The sequence below is a fragment of the Prionailurus bengalensis genome, chromosome D2, assembly GCF_016509475.1.
Source record: "Prionailurus bengalensis isolate Pbe53 chromosome D2, Fcat_Pben_1.1_paternal_pri, whole genome shotgun sequence".
Classification (NCBI taxonomy): domain Eukaryota; kingdom Metazoa; phylum Chordata; class Mammalia; order Carnivora; family Felidae; genus Prionailurus; species Prionailurus bengalensis.
The window spans coordinates 30,619,105-30,633,860 of NC_057351.1; the positions used below are offsets into that span (position 1 = coordinate 30,619,105).

At 48.9% G+C, this 14,756-nt stretch overlaps 1 protein-coding gene across 1 annotated transcript in view; it reads left to right on the plus strand.

The window, feature by feature from the left end:
* LOC122492842 (core histone macro-H2A.2) overlaps positions 1-14,756 on the plus strand; it is a 59,596-nt gene that overhangs the window by 15,356 nt on the left and 29,484 nt on the right. The window contains exon 2 of the mRNA XM_043596533.1: positions 6,015-6,245. Within this exon, the coding sequence (XP_043452468.1) occupies positions 6,074-6,245 (172 nt within the window). The 5' untranslated portion in view covers positions 6,015-6,073. The remainder of the gene's footprint in view (positions 1-6,014; positions 6,246-14,756) is intronic.

Here is a 14,756-nt window from a genome sequence, read left to right on the forward strand (position 1 = left end):
AGTTGTAAGGTCCAACAGAGGTTGAGTATCACTTTGTTCCCCTCGGAAGCTTAAACATTTGCTGGCCTGTCCCAGGTACCTTGGTGCAGTCTGGGAACCATGTCTCTGGCATCCATTTGAAATTTTATCATGATCTGTCTTGCAAATTCATCGGAAAATATTTGAGGACAAGGGTCATGTATATTCCATATCTAATGTAGTTTCTTATTCGGTAATAAATGCTTCATAAATACTGTCTTTCATCGAATCGATGATATCGTAGGTTGGAAGATGCATACTGATTTCTAGAGGTAGCAAAATGTCCAAAAAAAAAAAAAAAAGATCATAAAATCACTGACATACAGTAGTTATTTGAATAGCCCAGCACGAGTTTATTGTCCGTGTCTGAGTCAGTGCTGCAATTAAATGTTTTACCCTGTGATATCTGTAAAATGTAGCTCATCGGTGTCCTTCTGGGCTTAAAACCCCATAACTATAACCCTAACACCAAATAAATAACCCTAACAAAACAGTCCGAACGTGCCCTCTTCCCAGCATACACAAAGCCAGTGTTTGTGGGGGGGGGTTTTAATGTCTCTTTATTTATTTATTTTTGAGGGTCGGGGAGGCAGAGAATCTCCAGCAGGCTCCGTACTCAGCTGAGAGCCCAATGTGGAGCTCGAACCCACAAACTGTGACCTGAGCCAATATCAAGAGTTGGACATTTAACCTCCCCAGGCGCCCTACAAAACCAGTTTTGTTCTTCCAACTTCTCTGCTTTTGGATGGAAAGGACAATGAGCAGGCGCTCCTGTACTCCCCCCTCCTCCTTCCCTGAGCCCCTGTTGTTAACGTGCCGAAAACTCTCCCATTTACTTTGCAAATAATTACGAGACTTTATACCTTGGTTATTCTTGGTTTCTCCGATATGAAAAGACAGATATATATTGCAGATCTAGGTTGTATCTTGTCTGCTTCCCAATTCCTCTTTATTACTATTATTATTTTTTTACTGTTTATTTATTTTAGAGAGAGAGAGAGAGACAGAGCATGAGCAGGGGAGGAGCAGAGAGAGAGGGAGACACAGAATCTGAAACAGGCTCCAGACTCTGAGCTGTCAGCACAGAGCCCGACGCGGGGCTCAAACTCCCAAACCGCGAGATCATGACCTGAGCCAAAGCTGGACGCTCAACCGACTGAGTCACCCAGGCACCCCCCCAATTCCTCTTAAGCACCCCCACAATACCCCAGGATTGGCCTGGCGGGTGGGGCCAGCTGAACTTGGCCATGCACATCCTCCAGGCACGCCCACACGGTGTCTGTAACCACTGGGAAAGCTTCATCCAGCCATATTCTGTTCTTCAAACTTGTAAACAAACATAATGTACTGTAGTCCTTAGCTTTGCCTAATTAGAGAAAACATTGTTTTAGAGCAGAAGGTAAATAAATGTAAACATTTAAGTATTAGTCTGATGGAAACAAATTTCACATTCCAATAGTTCTTTTCTCTTTAGCTGAGTGGCCCTACACAGAGATTGAGAGAGTCGCAGGAGGTGGATAAAAACCCGTTCGAGTTGTTCACTCCTGACTTCCCAAGACTGGATGGAGTCAGGGGAAGGGGTGGCCCGGGAATGAAGGAAGCCGGGGGTTAGACTATCTCACCGCTCTGGGCAGAGTCCAGCACAGGCCGGGGGCAGGGGTGGTCTGCAAAAGCGGGGTCTTCTCTGGAGGGGTCGGAGGGCACCAAACCCTTCCTTCCACCTGTGGGGCCCCCTAGGCGTGACAGGTCAGCGCCATCAACCTCCTCCCGGAATCTTAAGGGATTCCCGATGTGGTCTGATTCGTACAATGTCCGGGGGCCTCCCAGCGCCGGGAGGCCCAGGAGTTAGACGCCCAGCTGCTTAAGGCCAGCACAGCGTCTGCAAAGACAGGTTCCCCCAGGCACAGAGTTTCTCCACATACACAGTCTCGCGCCGAGACATCGGACGGAGCCACATCCCCAGATCTGAGGCCCTAACCTGGAGGAAAGAGGTCTGGTTACAAAATGTTGAACGTAGGGTGATCCCTCCACTTGCCGCTGTGCCGCTGGCATGCTTCTCCATTTGACCTAGCCCTGGTTTTCCTTCCTTGGCTGTTTTATCTTCATGAGTGCCAGGGCCCCGAAGTCACCTGTTGTCTTTGTACTGCTTTTTAGGGGAACTTGTGACTCCTCTTGGCTGACATTGGGGGCGTCCCTAAGTGGCTCTTTCCTGCCTACCTAGTCATCCTCTGGCTACTTTTGTTCGAGAAGAATAGGGTGGCGGCGAGGGATGAGCGGCTCCTGCCCTCGTGGTGTCTGGGCTCCATGCGTCCCTCTCTCTGCTGCTATGAGAGATGATGACCGTGTACCGCGCACGGTATCCACAGGGCAAGTCCATCCCGTGATGGACTTTTCAGGTGGTTTCCTTGGCAACCGGGCCTCCTGATCCTCCCTCTCCCCCAACTTACCAGCAACGGCAAAAAAGCACATAATTGGCTTAGTGGACCCACCGATACTAATGCATCTTTATGAACCTGTACAGGCTCTCGACTCTTCAGAATTCATTTCCTAAAGGCACTAAAGCTTCTTTTCCAGAACTGTTTGAAAGTGCATTTCTCGAACGTCGGAATGACCTTCAGGATCAATGAGTCACCTCCGTGTTTTACAGATAGGCCCACACCTATCGCATAGCCAGTTATGTGACACACGGCTCGCAGCGCCAGTTATGTAGACATGGGACCTCACCGGGGGCGTCTTGCACCCAATCCTGGAAGGTTTCCACCCTACCAGGAGTCACCTCCGTTTTGAACACCACCACCAGCAGCTGGCAGACCTGCCGTGGCCCTCTCTCTGAGGACAGGATGGGTTCACCTTGCCTTATGAGTCCCCTGAGTCCCGGAACAGGGATAACCGACAGCAGCTACTCCGGACTTTTATGGACGCCTGACCTCAGTTTCCCTAACATAAATTGATGGCTGTGACCCTAGGATTGCAGCCGCTTGCCTCCCCCAAGAGAGGACATCTGAGTGGATTCGTGACCGGTAGCAACCTAGGACAGCAGAAGTGCAGACAATGTGGAAGTTCTAGAAACAGCGATACTGTCTGATCCCTGTGCCTTACTAGGAAAGCGATGATATGCTAAGGCTATCTGCTCCTCTTTGCTTGTGCTTAACTTTGATGAAAACCGACATCTCTTGGTGGCAAAACGACTCATAAAATAGGAATATAGCGAGTACGTATGAGCATGTAAAAAACAATCTATGTGAAGTGTGTAATAAAATGCCTCGAGTTCACATCATTCACCTCGAGGAGAGGAGGAGGTCGCGAACGGGGTTGGTTGCCAGTTCTGTAGCGTTTACATAAAACTCCTCAGTCGTAACAGAGTAATCAGCTGCTTTAGAAAACTGAACGCCATTCCGTTCATTCTTCCATCCGGAGTAAATAAACCCCAGCTTTGTATCTTTCATGCATCCACATGCTTCCTTCCGTTACGGTTTTACCCACTTTCTCAGGCCTTGTCATTGTCACCTTGGCTGTTGGCAAACAAATCTAGCCAGCATTCGAGACGACGGTCTCAACAGGTAGATCTAATCCCCATTTATTTTTGACACTCTTCTTTCCATTCCCAAACAAAACGGCCACCGAGAATGATACTTTCCTTGGAGCAGGGAGCTTTGATTCATTAATACATTTCCTAGAGATTTCTGTTTTCGTCTTTTTTCTTTTGGTTGTGCTTGTTTGTCCTCGGTAATTTGCTTTTACTTTATCCTGGATTATATTCCATTTTTTGGTGACAGTACTCCCTGAACCAACAGGTTGAGCTCTATTATAATTCTCTGAATTAGCTTTTCGGAAGTATGCAATTATCTTCACACAAAAGATCGCTTCCTAAAATGACGATGAATTATATACACATCTCTCGCTGCCTTGTACTGAAACCCCCTCTTCTGGCTGACTCCTGGGGTTTCTCCCCCAAATCGGCCTGGACTCCTCATTTCAAGGGGCAGAAGCTTGGGCTGCATTATAGCTTTTAATTTGCTAGGTTTGGTTACTCTGCGTTAGCATATTTGCTAACCTGTATCTTCTGACATACTTCTGTTTTTAAGAATGCTATACAGGGGCGCCTGGGTGGCGCAGTCGGTTAAGCGTCCGACTTCAGCCAGGTCACGATCTCGCGGTCCGTGAGTTCGAGCCCCGCGTCAGGCTCTGGGCTGATGGCTCAGAGCCTGGAGCCTGTTTCCGATTCTGCGTCTCCCTCTCTCTCTGCCCCTCCCCCGTTCATGCTCTGTCTCTCTCTGTCCCAAAAATAAATAAACATTGAAAAAAAAATCTTAAAAAAAATAGTTTAAAAAAAATAAAACCTGTTAGAAAATAAAACCTGTATTTAGAAAATGACCCAAATGTATGGGTTCACTATCAGTTATCACGAGGTGAATATTCTTGGAAGCGGTATCCAATAAAGAAACAGAACTTTGGGGCGCCTGGGTGGCTGAGTCGGTTAAGCGTCCGACTTCAGCCAGGTCACGATCTCGCGGTCCGTGAGTTCGAGCCCCGCGTCAGGCTCTGGGCTGATGGCTCAGAGCCTGGAGCCTGTTTCCGATTCTGTGTCTCCCTCTCTCCCTGCCCCTCCCCCGTTCATGCTCTGTCTCTCTCTGTCCCAAATAAATAAATAAACGTTGAAAAAAAAATTAAAAAAAAAAAAAAAAAGAATGCTATACTACTGGGGCACCAGGGTGGCTCAGTCAGTTAAGCTTACGACTTCGGCTCGGGTCATGATCTCGCAGTTCATGGGTTCAGGCCCCTCGTTGGACTCTGTGCCGACAGCTCAGAGCCTGGATGGAGCCTGCTTGGGAGTCTATGTCTCCCTCTCTGTCTCTCTCTCTCCCTCACCCAGCTCACACTCTGTCTCTCTCTCTGTTCTCTCTCTGTCTCAAAAATAAGTGAACCTTAAAAAAAAAAAAAAAGAATGCTACATTATTGGAGAATTTAGAAAAACATTTCCATCTGAGACATGCACATCAGCTCTGAGTTGTGGGTCAAAGCTAACCATTACAGGCATCGCCATATTAGCTAACACTATGTATTCAAATAGGCAGAAGCAAATCAGAGCGAAGAGGAACCGTATTCATTCTCTTGCAGCTGCTATAACAAATTAGCCCCAGTTTAGGGGTTGAAGCAATGTGGATCGATGCCCTGACAGTTCTGGAGGTCGGAAGGGGAAAATCGGGTTCTCTGAGCTAAAGTGGAGGTGTTGGTAGGGCTGGCTCCTTCTGGAGGCCCCGAGGGGAGAATCCATTTCTTCTCTCCTTGCACCTGTCACTACTCACTGATGTCCTGCCCCCTCTTAAAAGAACCCCGGTGGGGCGCCTGAGTGGCTCAGTCGGTAAAGCGTCCGACTTCGGCTCAGGTCATGACCTCACAGTTCCTGAGTTCGAGCCCCGTGTCAGGCTCTGTGATGACAGCTCCAAGCCTGGAGCCCGCTTCGGATTCTGTGTCACCCTCTGTCTGCCCCTCCCCCCACATGCACGCTGCCTCTCGCTCTGTCTCAAAAATAAACATTAAAAAAATTAAAAAAAAAAAAAAAAAAGAACCCTGGCGATTACATCAGACCCACCCAAATACTCCAGGATAATCGCCCCATGTCAGGACTCTCAATCGTATCTTCAAAGTCTCTTTTGCCATATAAGGTGATATATGCAAGGGTCCTGGGGATGAAGAAGTGGACATCTTTGGGGCCATTGTTCTGCAGACTACAGCACCACGACCCCTCTCTCTAGTGAGTTTCTTCGGCCTCTCCTGTTAAGATTGGGCTGGCTTGGCCCGTGGGGAGGTGTTTGGGGAGGGGCTGCTGATGCCCTGCGAAGTCCCCCTGCCCATCTCGTGGCCTGAAGCGGCAGCCAGGTCTCAGCCACCTCCCCAGGGCTACTTGATGTGTCACACGGTGCCCTAGTGTCACATCACTGTCCCCAAGGTGTTTGCCGACCATCCTTCCTCACCCTGCCTTCTTTCCTTTTCAGCATCGTGGTAGTGCCGGAAGAACACCGTGTCAGCAAGCTGAGAGGGAAACTGAGGCAAGATGTCGGGCCGGAGCGGGAAGAAGAAAATGTCCAAGCTGTCCCGTTCAGCCAGGGCCGGTGTCATCTTCCCCGTGGGGAGGCTGATGCGTTACCTGAAGAAAGGGACGTTCAAGTACCGGATCAGCGTGGGGGCTCCCGTCTACATGGCGGCCGTCATCGAGTACCTGGCAGGTAATGTGAACACGCGGGACAGGTCACCCACTCCCGGATCCCCACCCTCCCCTCTGTCCCTGCCACCCAGGGACAAAGAGGACGGCTTCCCTCTGTGGCTGGCTCCAGGGTACTGGGGAGGAGGGGGTGGTAACAGGGTTTCAGCTTGCCTGCTCGGCTCAGATTCGTTTTGCAGGCTTTAGGGGAGGGAAGAGGGCATAATGGCAGATGATCAACATGGAAAGAAGAGAACCCACAATGCAGTGGCTTTTCTAGACCAGCCCCGAAAAATGTGTGTCTTGCTTTCGGCAAACCCAGGAGGTAAAAATCCCGGTTCCCACAGAAGAGAATCTACCGGGAGGATTGGGGGCTGCAGGGGGGCTATTCATTTTGTAACAGGGGGTCTGCTCTTTACTCTGAGGTCCTCACTGAGCGTTGGGCTTCCTGGTGTATTGGAACTAAGGCTCAGTGTCCATGAATAGTGTTGGCCCAGCATCAGAACCTTCTCCAGTTGGTTCCACGAAGCCCATCATGTCCCAGTTGTGCCCTCTTTTGTATACAATGGGTACACGAGGAATAGTTGCCCATGTTGGTTGTTAACATTATGTTTTTTTATTACAGAACGAGATTTTGGCTGTGGGTGGTCTTTATCTATTTGAATAGCTTTCTGTTTAGCTTTCTTCTTGTTGTTCTCTTCTGTCAGAGTAAAACAGACACCCTACCTCAAAATTTCCAGGATGCTTTTAAAATATATATAAATATATAAAATATTTTAAAATAAAATATATAAGAATAAAAATATGTATAAGTAAGTGCGAGTAGCTCCTTAAGGGGTCATTTCAGCCACGAGCAACAATGTCTCTGACTTTGCCCGGGGTGCCAGGTTTAAATTTTTGGGAAGCCCCTTATAAAGCAAACCTCCCCAAACTGTCTCTCTGAGAAACCGAGCCCACGGGGGTGTGGCAGGGCTAGACCCAGCTTCTATCCCCAGGTCCCTTTCCCCCTCCTCCTTCTCCCTCAGGGGCAATGTCTTCCTCCCTCTTAGATGCTCAGTCCTGTTCTGCCCTCTTGGTCTCCCATCCGTCACAATGAAAGGCTTACCTTGGTCCACCAGTGGATACCTTCCTTGGGGCTCCTGACCCTCAGGCAGACCTCAGCATCTTAAGCCTGTTCCTTATCGGGAAATGAAAGGCTTGTCTCTGAGCCAAAAGTTCTTCATGGGCACCTTTTAGGAGGTTAGAGAGAGGGCTGGAGGGCTCTAAAGTTGGTTCAGTCCAGCGTGAGAACCAACCACTCCCGGGATCTTGTTGACAAGGTCCGACGTGGGGCCTGAGACGTGGCCTTTCTTTCTTTCTTTTTTTCTTTCTTTCTTTCTTTCTTTCTTTCTTCTTTCTTTCTTTCTTTCTTTCTTCTTTCTTTCTTTTTAATGTTTATTTATTTTTGAGAGACAGTGTGAGCAGGGAAGGGGCAGAGAGAGAGAGGGAGACACAGAACAGAATCCAAAGCAGGGTTCAGGCTCCGAGCTGTCAGCACAGAGCCCAGTGCGGGCCCCAAACCCATGAACCGCAAGATCATGACCTGAGCCAAAGTCGGATATTTAAGCGACTGAGCCACCCAGGCGCCCCAAGACTCAACCTTTCTAATGGGCCCCCAGTTGATTCTGATGCTGGTCTTGGGACCACTCAGAGGAGCGATACTGTGGCTAGTCTTGTAGCAGCAGCCTAAAGGCTTGGGGAATGCTTTAAAATACAGGATCCTGGCTGCATCCCCCAGCCCCCCCACATACACGTGCTGTGGTCTGATTCACCGGGTTTGGAATGGGACCCAGGAATCTGATGGAAAAATCTGCTGGCTCAGGGAGGGAGAGGCAAATGAACCTTTAAAACTACCTGTTAGGATGGGGAAAAACTGAGAGCTTTCCCCCTGAGATCAGGAACACGACAAGGATGCCCACTCTCACCGCTGCTGTTTAACATAGTGCTGGAAGTTCTAGCATCAGCAATCAGACCACAAAAGGAAATCAAAGGCATCAAAATTGGCAAAGACGAAGTCAAACTTTCACTTTCGCAGACAACATCATACTCTACATGGGAAACCCGACAGACTCCGCCAAAAGTCTGCTAGAACTGATACATGAATTCAGCAAAGTCACAGGATACAGAATCACTGTACAAAAATCAGCTGCATTTTTATACACCAATAAGGAAGCAAAAGAAAGAGAAATAAAGAAACGGATCCCTTTTACAATCACACCAAGAATCATAAAATACCTAGGAATAAACTTAACCAAAGATGTGTAAGATCAGTGTGCTGAAAACTATAGAAAGCTTATGGAGGAAATTGAAGAAGGCACAAAGAAATGGAAAAACATTCCGTGCTCATGGATTGGAAGAATAAATATTGTCAAAATGTCAATACTACCCAAAGCTATCTACACATTCGATGCAATCCCAATCAACATTGCACCAGCATTCTTCTCAAAGCTAGAACAAGCAGTCCTAAAATTTGTATGGAACCACAAAAGACCCCGAATAGACAAAGTAATATTGAAGAAGAAGACCAAAGGAGGAGGCATCACAATCCCAGTCTTTAGCCTCTACTACAAAGCTGTCATCATCAAGACAGCATGGTACTGGCACAAAAACAGACACATAGAAACAATGGAATAGAGTAGAAAACCCAGAATTGGACCCACAAGTGTGTGGCCAACTCATCTTCGACAAAGCAGGAAAGAGTATCCAGTGAAAAAAAAGACAGTCTCTTTAACAAATGGTGCTGGGAGAACTGGACAGCAACATGCAGAAGGTTGAAACTAGACCACTTCCTACACCATACACAAAAATAAACTCAAAATGGATGAAAGACCTGAATGTGAGACAGGAAACCATCAAAACCCTAGAGGAGAAAGCAGGAAAAAATCTCTCTGATCTCAGCCGAAACAATTTCTTACTCGACACATCTCCAAAGGCAAGGGAATTAAAAGCAAAAATGAACTATTGGGCCGTCATGAAGATAAAAAGCTTCTGCACTACAAAGGAAACAATCAACAAAACTAAAAGGCAACCGACGGAATGGGAAAAGATATTTGCAAGTGACATATCGGACAAAGGGCTAGTATCCAAAATCTATAAAGAGCTCACCAAACTCCACACCCGAAAAACAAATAATCCAGTGAAGAAATGGGCAGAAGACATGAATAGATACTTTTCCAAAGAAGACATCCGGATGGCCAACAGGCACTTGAAAAGATGCTCAATGTCGCTCCTCATCAGGGAAATACAAATCAAAACCACACTCAGATACCACCTCACGCCAGCCAGAGTGGCTAAAATGAACAAATCAGGAAACTATAGATCCTGGAGAGGATGTGGAGAAAGGAGAATCTTCCTGCACTGTTGGTGGGAATGCAAACCGGTGCAGCCGCTCTGGAAAACAGTGTGGAGGTTCCTCAGAAAATTAAAAATAGATCTACCCTATGACCCAGCAATAGCACTGCTAGGAATTTACCCAAGGGATACAGGAGTGCTGATGCATAGGGGCACTTGTACCCCAATGTTTATAGCAGCACTTTCAACAATAGCCAAACTATGGAAAGAGCCTAAATGTCCATCAACTGACGAATGGACAAAGAAGATGTGGTTTATATATACAATGGAATACTACTTGGCAATGAGAAAGAATGAAATCTGGCCATTTGCAGCAATGTGGATGAAACTGGAGGGAATTATGCTGAGTGAAATAAGTCAGTCAGAGGACAGATGTCATATGTTTTCACTCATATATGGATCTTGAGAAGCCTAACAGAAGACCATGGGAGAAGGGAAAGGGAAAAAAATAATTACAAACAGAGAGGGAGGGAGGCAAACCATAAGACACACTTAAATACACAGAACAAACTGGAGGTTGATGGGGGCTGGGGGAGAGGGGAAAGTGGGTGATGGGCATTGAGGAGGGCCCCTGTTGGGATGAGCACTGGGTGTTGTATGGAAGCCAATTTGACAATAAATTATATTAAATGAATAAATAAATAAATATAAGTATAAAACAATAAAAAAATTAAAAACTCCATCAGAGGGGGAAAAACATTAAAAAAATAAAAATAAAACTACCTGTTAGGTCCATATCACCCTGTGAGGCTGGAAGGCACTGAGTAACCAGAGATCCCACAGCCTCCGAGAAGGGAGCTGGGGTTCCCTGAGGTCCCTCAACCCTGAGCCACAAAGTTTCTGCTATACTACATTGCCCCATTGTAATGTTTGTGTAACCAAAGGAAGTACATCCTATGCCTCTACTTGCTGAAGGTCTGAACTTTGTGCATAACAGAGCAAAATGTGGCCCTTTGCATCACGGGCGTCTCTGTTAGTCTTCGGCTCCAATCAAATCTTATATTTTCCCATTCATTCGTTTAACAAATATTTATTAAGCGTCTACATGTCAATGTACACAGTAAGTCCTTAGACTATTCCCTGGGGGTAGAACTGGATCACTGATAGGGTTTTTAATTTATCTTGGATTAGAGCCACCAGACCCCAAAGCAGTGCATACTAAAGCCTGAACATCACCTTCTGGAATGTGAGCCAAAACATCTTCAGAGATTTGTAGTATCCCCCGAGGTAGAACATCGCCTTATTTCTCAAGGTGATTACTCACAATCCTCCCTTCCCTCGACAAACTTTCATTGAACACTTACCGTGTGCCAGGGGTTCTCCACGCTGAGGCTGCTATAGCACTGAGACCAAGACAGAATCCAGGAAGCCCTGCCCTCGAGCAGGTGCATTCTGGGGAAGAGAAATGGCAAACACATAGAAGTGAAGGGTGTGTGGTTCTCAGATGGTGATAAGTGCTAGGGGACAAATAAAGCCAGGAAAGAGATAGAGTGTTCCAGGAATGGGGAGGTGAGGGGGGTTGTGAATAGTGCTGGTCTGGAGGTCCCACTGAGAGGGAGGCAGGGAGCGGGCACGCGCATGTCTGCGGGCTGGTGCTCCGGGCAGGGGGACGGCAGGAGCAGGGTGTTGGGGGAGCAGCAGTGGGCCAGGGGGTTGGGACCCCGGGAGGGGTTGGACTGTAAGTGAGGCTTGAGAAGTGAGGCTGGTGGGAGCTAAGAGCTTGCAGTGGGAGTTCTGAAGGGTTTTGAGCAGAGGCAGAGGTGATCTGACCCTGGGGGGAGGGGCTGCTAGGGCGGAAGCAGGCAAAGTGCAGAGGAGGTGTAGAGACGTGGTCAGAGTACCCAAGAGCCAACAGGGTTTGCCAGTGGCTTGGACATGAAATAGAAGGGGGCGCATGAAATGACCGGGGCGCCCGGGTGGCTCAGTGGGTTAAGCGTCCGACTCTTGATGTCAGCTCAGGTCATGATCTCACGGTTCGTGAGTTCAAGCCCCACATCGGGTTCGTGCTGACAGTCACTTGGGATCCTCTCTCCCCCTCTCTTCCTGCCCCTCCCTCTCTCTTCTTTTTTTTTTTTTATTTAAAAAAAATTTTTTTTCAACGTTTTTTTTTTTATTTATTTTTGGGACAGAGAGAGACAGAGCATGAACGGGGGAGGGGCAGAGAGAGAGGGAGACACAGAATCGGAAACAGGCTCCAGGCTCCGAGCCGTCAGCCCAGAGCCCGACGCGGGGCTCGAACCCACAGACCGCGAGATCGTGACCTGGCTGAAGTCGGACGCTTAACCGACTGCGCCACCCAGGCGCCCCCCTCTCTCTTTCTCAAAAAAAATGATAAATAAATTTTTTTTAAAAATACAAAGAAGAAGAGAAGATGAGTACCTGGAAGGATGCCATTGCCAATACCACTCCTTCCCCCCGGGGCCAGTCTCAGCACCCAGTGGGGTCCCAGGTCAAGTGGAGGAGGTGACATTGGTCCTCTGAAGCCCAGGCCTGTGTTCTCTGTGTCCCTTCCTTCTGTTCCTGTCAGTTTAAATCTGGTGCATCCATTTACCAGCTCTGTTACCTTGGGCTGATTCCTGAACCTCTCTGAGTTTCCAGTGCTTCCAGAACTAACTCGTCCAACTCCCTACATGAGCTAGCCCGTGGATAATGCCTGGTTTATAGGATACACTCAATAAATGGCAATTCTCCTGCTCTCCCGTCTCTTAAGAGCTGATGAAATCACTCAGGGCAACGTGTAGTGGCTAACTCTGTTAAAGTGTTGTATTTTCGGGCTGTGCTTGCATTTTACTGAGACAAGAAGTTTTAAGCCAAAGGAATGAATCACTATTGGTAGAATTGCAGGCCATTGTTGAGAAAGTAAAAGGGCGGTTTTTGTTACTTTGGGGGTGGGAGGTGGACACCCATTGATTTTGCTCAGGAAAAAAGATTCAAAGCATGAGAGCCTCCTGTCGTCCTGGAAATGACCTTCAACACTCGTGACGCAGATCTTGACGGAGTTTCTTCCTTGGGTCAGGCCTTGAAGATGCGGAGGAGGGCAGACATGCGTGGCCCCCCCCTCCGAAGGCTGGGCTTGCATACCAGCAGAGCGGGCAAGCATTAAGCACAACACAGCAAGATGGGCATGCATGTTGGGCAGGAAAGTCACAGGAGCTTGGGGAGGGTCTGTAGGGGCGGGGTGCCGGGGGCTGCCTATTGTAAAGTAAGAGTTGTTAGGACCTAAACCAGGTGTGCAACCTTGGTTTTTCTTAAGTTGATTGATTTAAAATCCTGATGACTGGGCTCACCCCCAGAGATTCTGAGGCTAGGTTCGGGACATCAGGATTTTTTTTTGTTTGTTTGTTTATTTATTTATTTTGAGAGAGAGAAAGAGAGAGTGTGTGCGTGTGTGTGTGTGCAGGGGAGGTGCAGAGGGAGAGGGAGAGAGAGAATCCCAAGCAGGCTCCACACTGTCAGCACAGAGTCCGACATAGGGCTCGAACCCACAAACCAGGAAGTCATGACCTGAGCCGGAATCAAGAGTTGGACGCTTACCCGACTGAACCACCCAGGGGCCCCTCCCTCAAATGGTTTTGATGGCAACCAGAGTGGGGAATTAGTAGGAATTGAGTAGATTCTGATGGGGGTGTTGAGCTAGGGGGAGAGTTTCAGGCGGGGTAGGAACAAGGGTGAAGGCCCACAGCGTGTGTCCCCAGCCGGAGCCTGGAGGAAGTTCGTGCCCAGAGCAGAGCTGGGAAAAGGGAAGGGGTGAGAGATGAGATCGCAGTGGGCAAGCAGGTCCTTGAGGGCCATGATGAAAATGTATACGCTGTGCACACACAGGCATACACACAAGCCTAGAAGGGAGGAGGTGGCATTTGGGGGACATCACTTGGGCTTTGGGAAGTGGCAGGAAGCAAGATCAGAGTCCAGGAAACCACCGGGGGCTGTTTTTGTGTCACTTCTGAGAATTGACAGTGGCCAGGACAGGGGTGTCCAGAGGGCGTGATGAGAAGGAATGGACAAATTGGGGAGGTATGGGCGGAGGGGGGTAGAGTCAGCTCTACTCGATGATGGATTAGATGGGGAAAGGGGTGTCGAGGAAGGCACAAGTCTTTCAGCCTTGGGCGGCTACTTGCTTTCCAGCCACGCTGCCATGGGTTGAGGAATGGCCATGGGGACTCCACTCCAAGGGGAGAATTGGAGAATTTACATACGGAGCCTGGCCAAGAGGAAGAGGAAGGTAGCTGGCGAACAAGAATGGGGCCCGTAGCTGAAGCAGGCAATAGTGGGGGAGAAACGGGGCGGGGCGAGGGGCTCAGGGGGACCCGTAGGGCTCCGGTCTCTGCAAGGTGTCCTGGAGGACAGATTCTGGCTCTGCCACCTATCAGCTAAGGACTGTGAGTGTGTCGCTTTACCCTCATAGTGTCATGGTGAGAATGACATAAGATAACGCATGAAAGGCACTTAGCACCGCTTGGGACCCATGGTAGCAACCCGCCCATACGGCTATTGTTGTTATTGAGTGAAGCCCTATAGACATGTCTAGAGCCACCAGGGAGCTGGAAGCTGGAGGTGCAGACACGGGCACTGTGGGGAGACTGCAGTAAAGGCCAGGAGAGTGAGTGAGGTCACCCAGAGAAGAGTGTGACGACGACAAGACTGGGGAGCCCAGGACCGGCCCTGGCAGCATGTGCACGTGCGGGTTTCTGAGCCAAGCAGGGGGAAGGCATGGCGAGGGAGACCGAGGAGGACAGCAGAGAGGAGGGAGGAAAGGCTCACGGGAGAGTCGGTGCCGGGGAAACCAAGGGAGAGTAACTAACCCTCAAAGGTGACGCCAATAAAACCAGACGGGGGCAACAGATCTAGCCATCTCAAGGTCATGGTGACCCCGGTGAGAACGGGCTGGGTGGTCAAAGCCAAACTGCAGTGGGCTGGGGAGTTGGAGCTGTGGCCAGGAGACCAAGGGGGTGGGGACTATTTTAGGGAGTTTGGCTCAGGAGAAGGGAAGAGAGAAGTCGATAGCTGGTGGTGCGGCAGGTGGGAGGGGGTGCGACACGGAACAAGCTTGAGCCTGGGGTCCTCAGATTCTGTCTTCAACTTCCCAAGCCATACCTGAACCTCAGCATTTCCTTCCTCTATTTGTCGTGGGCAAGAAACCACAGTA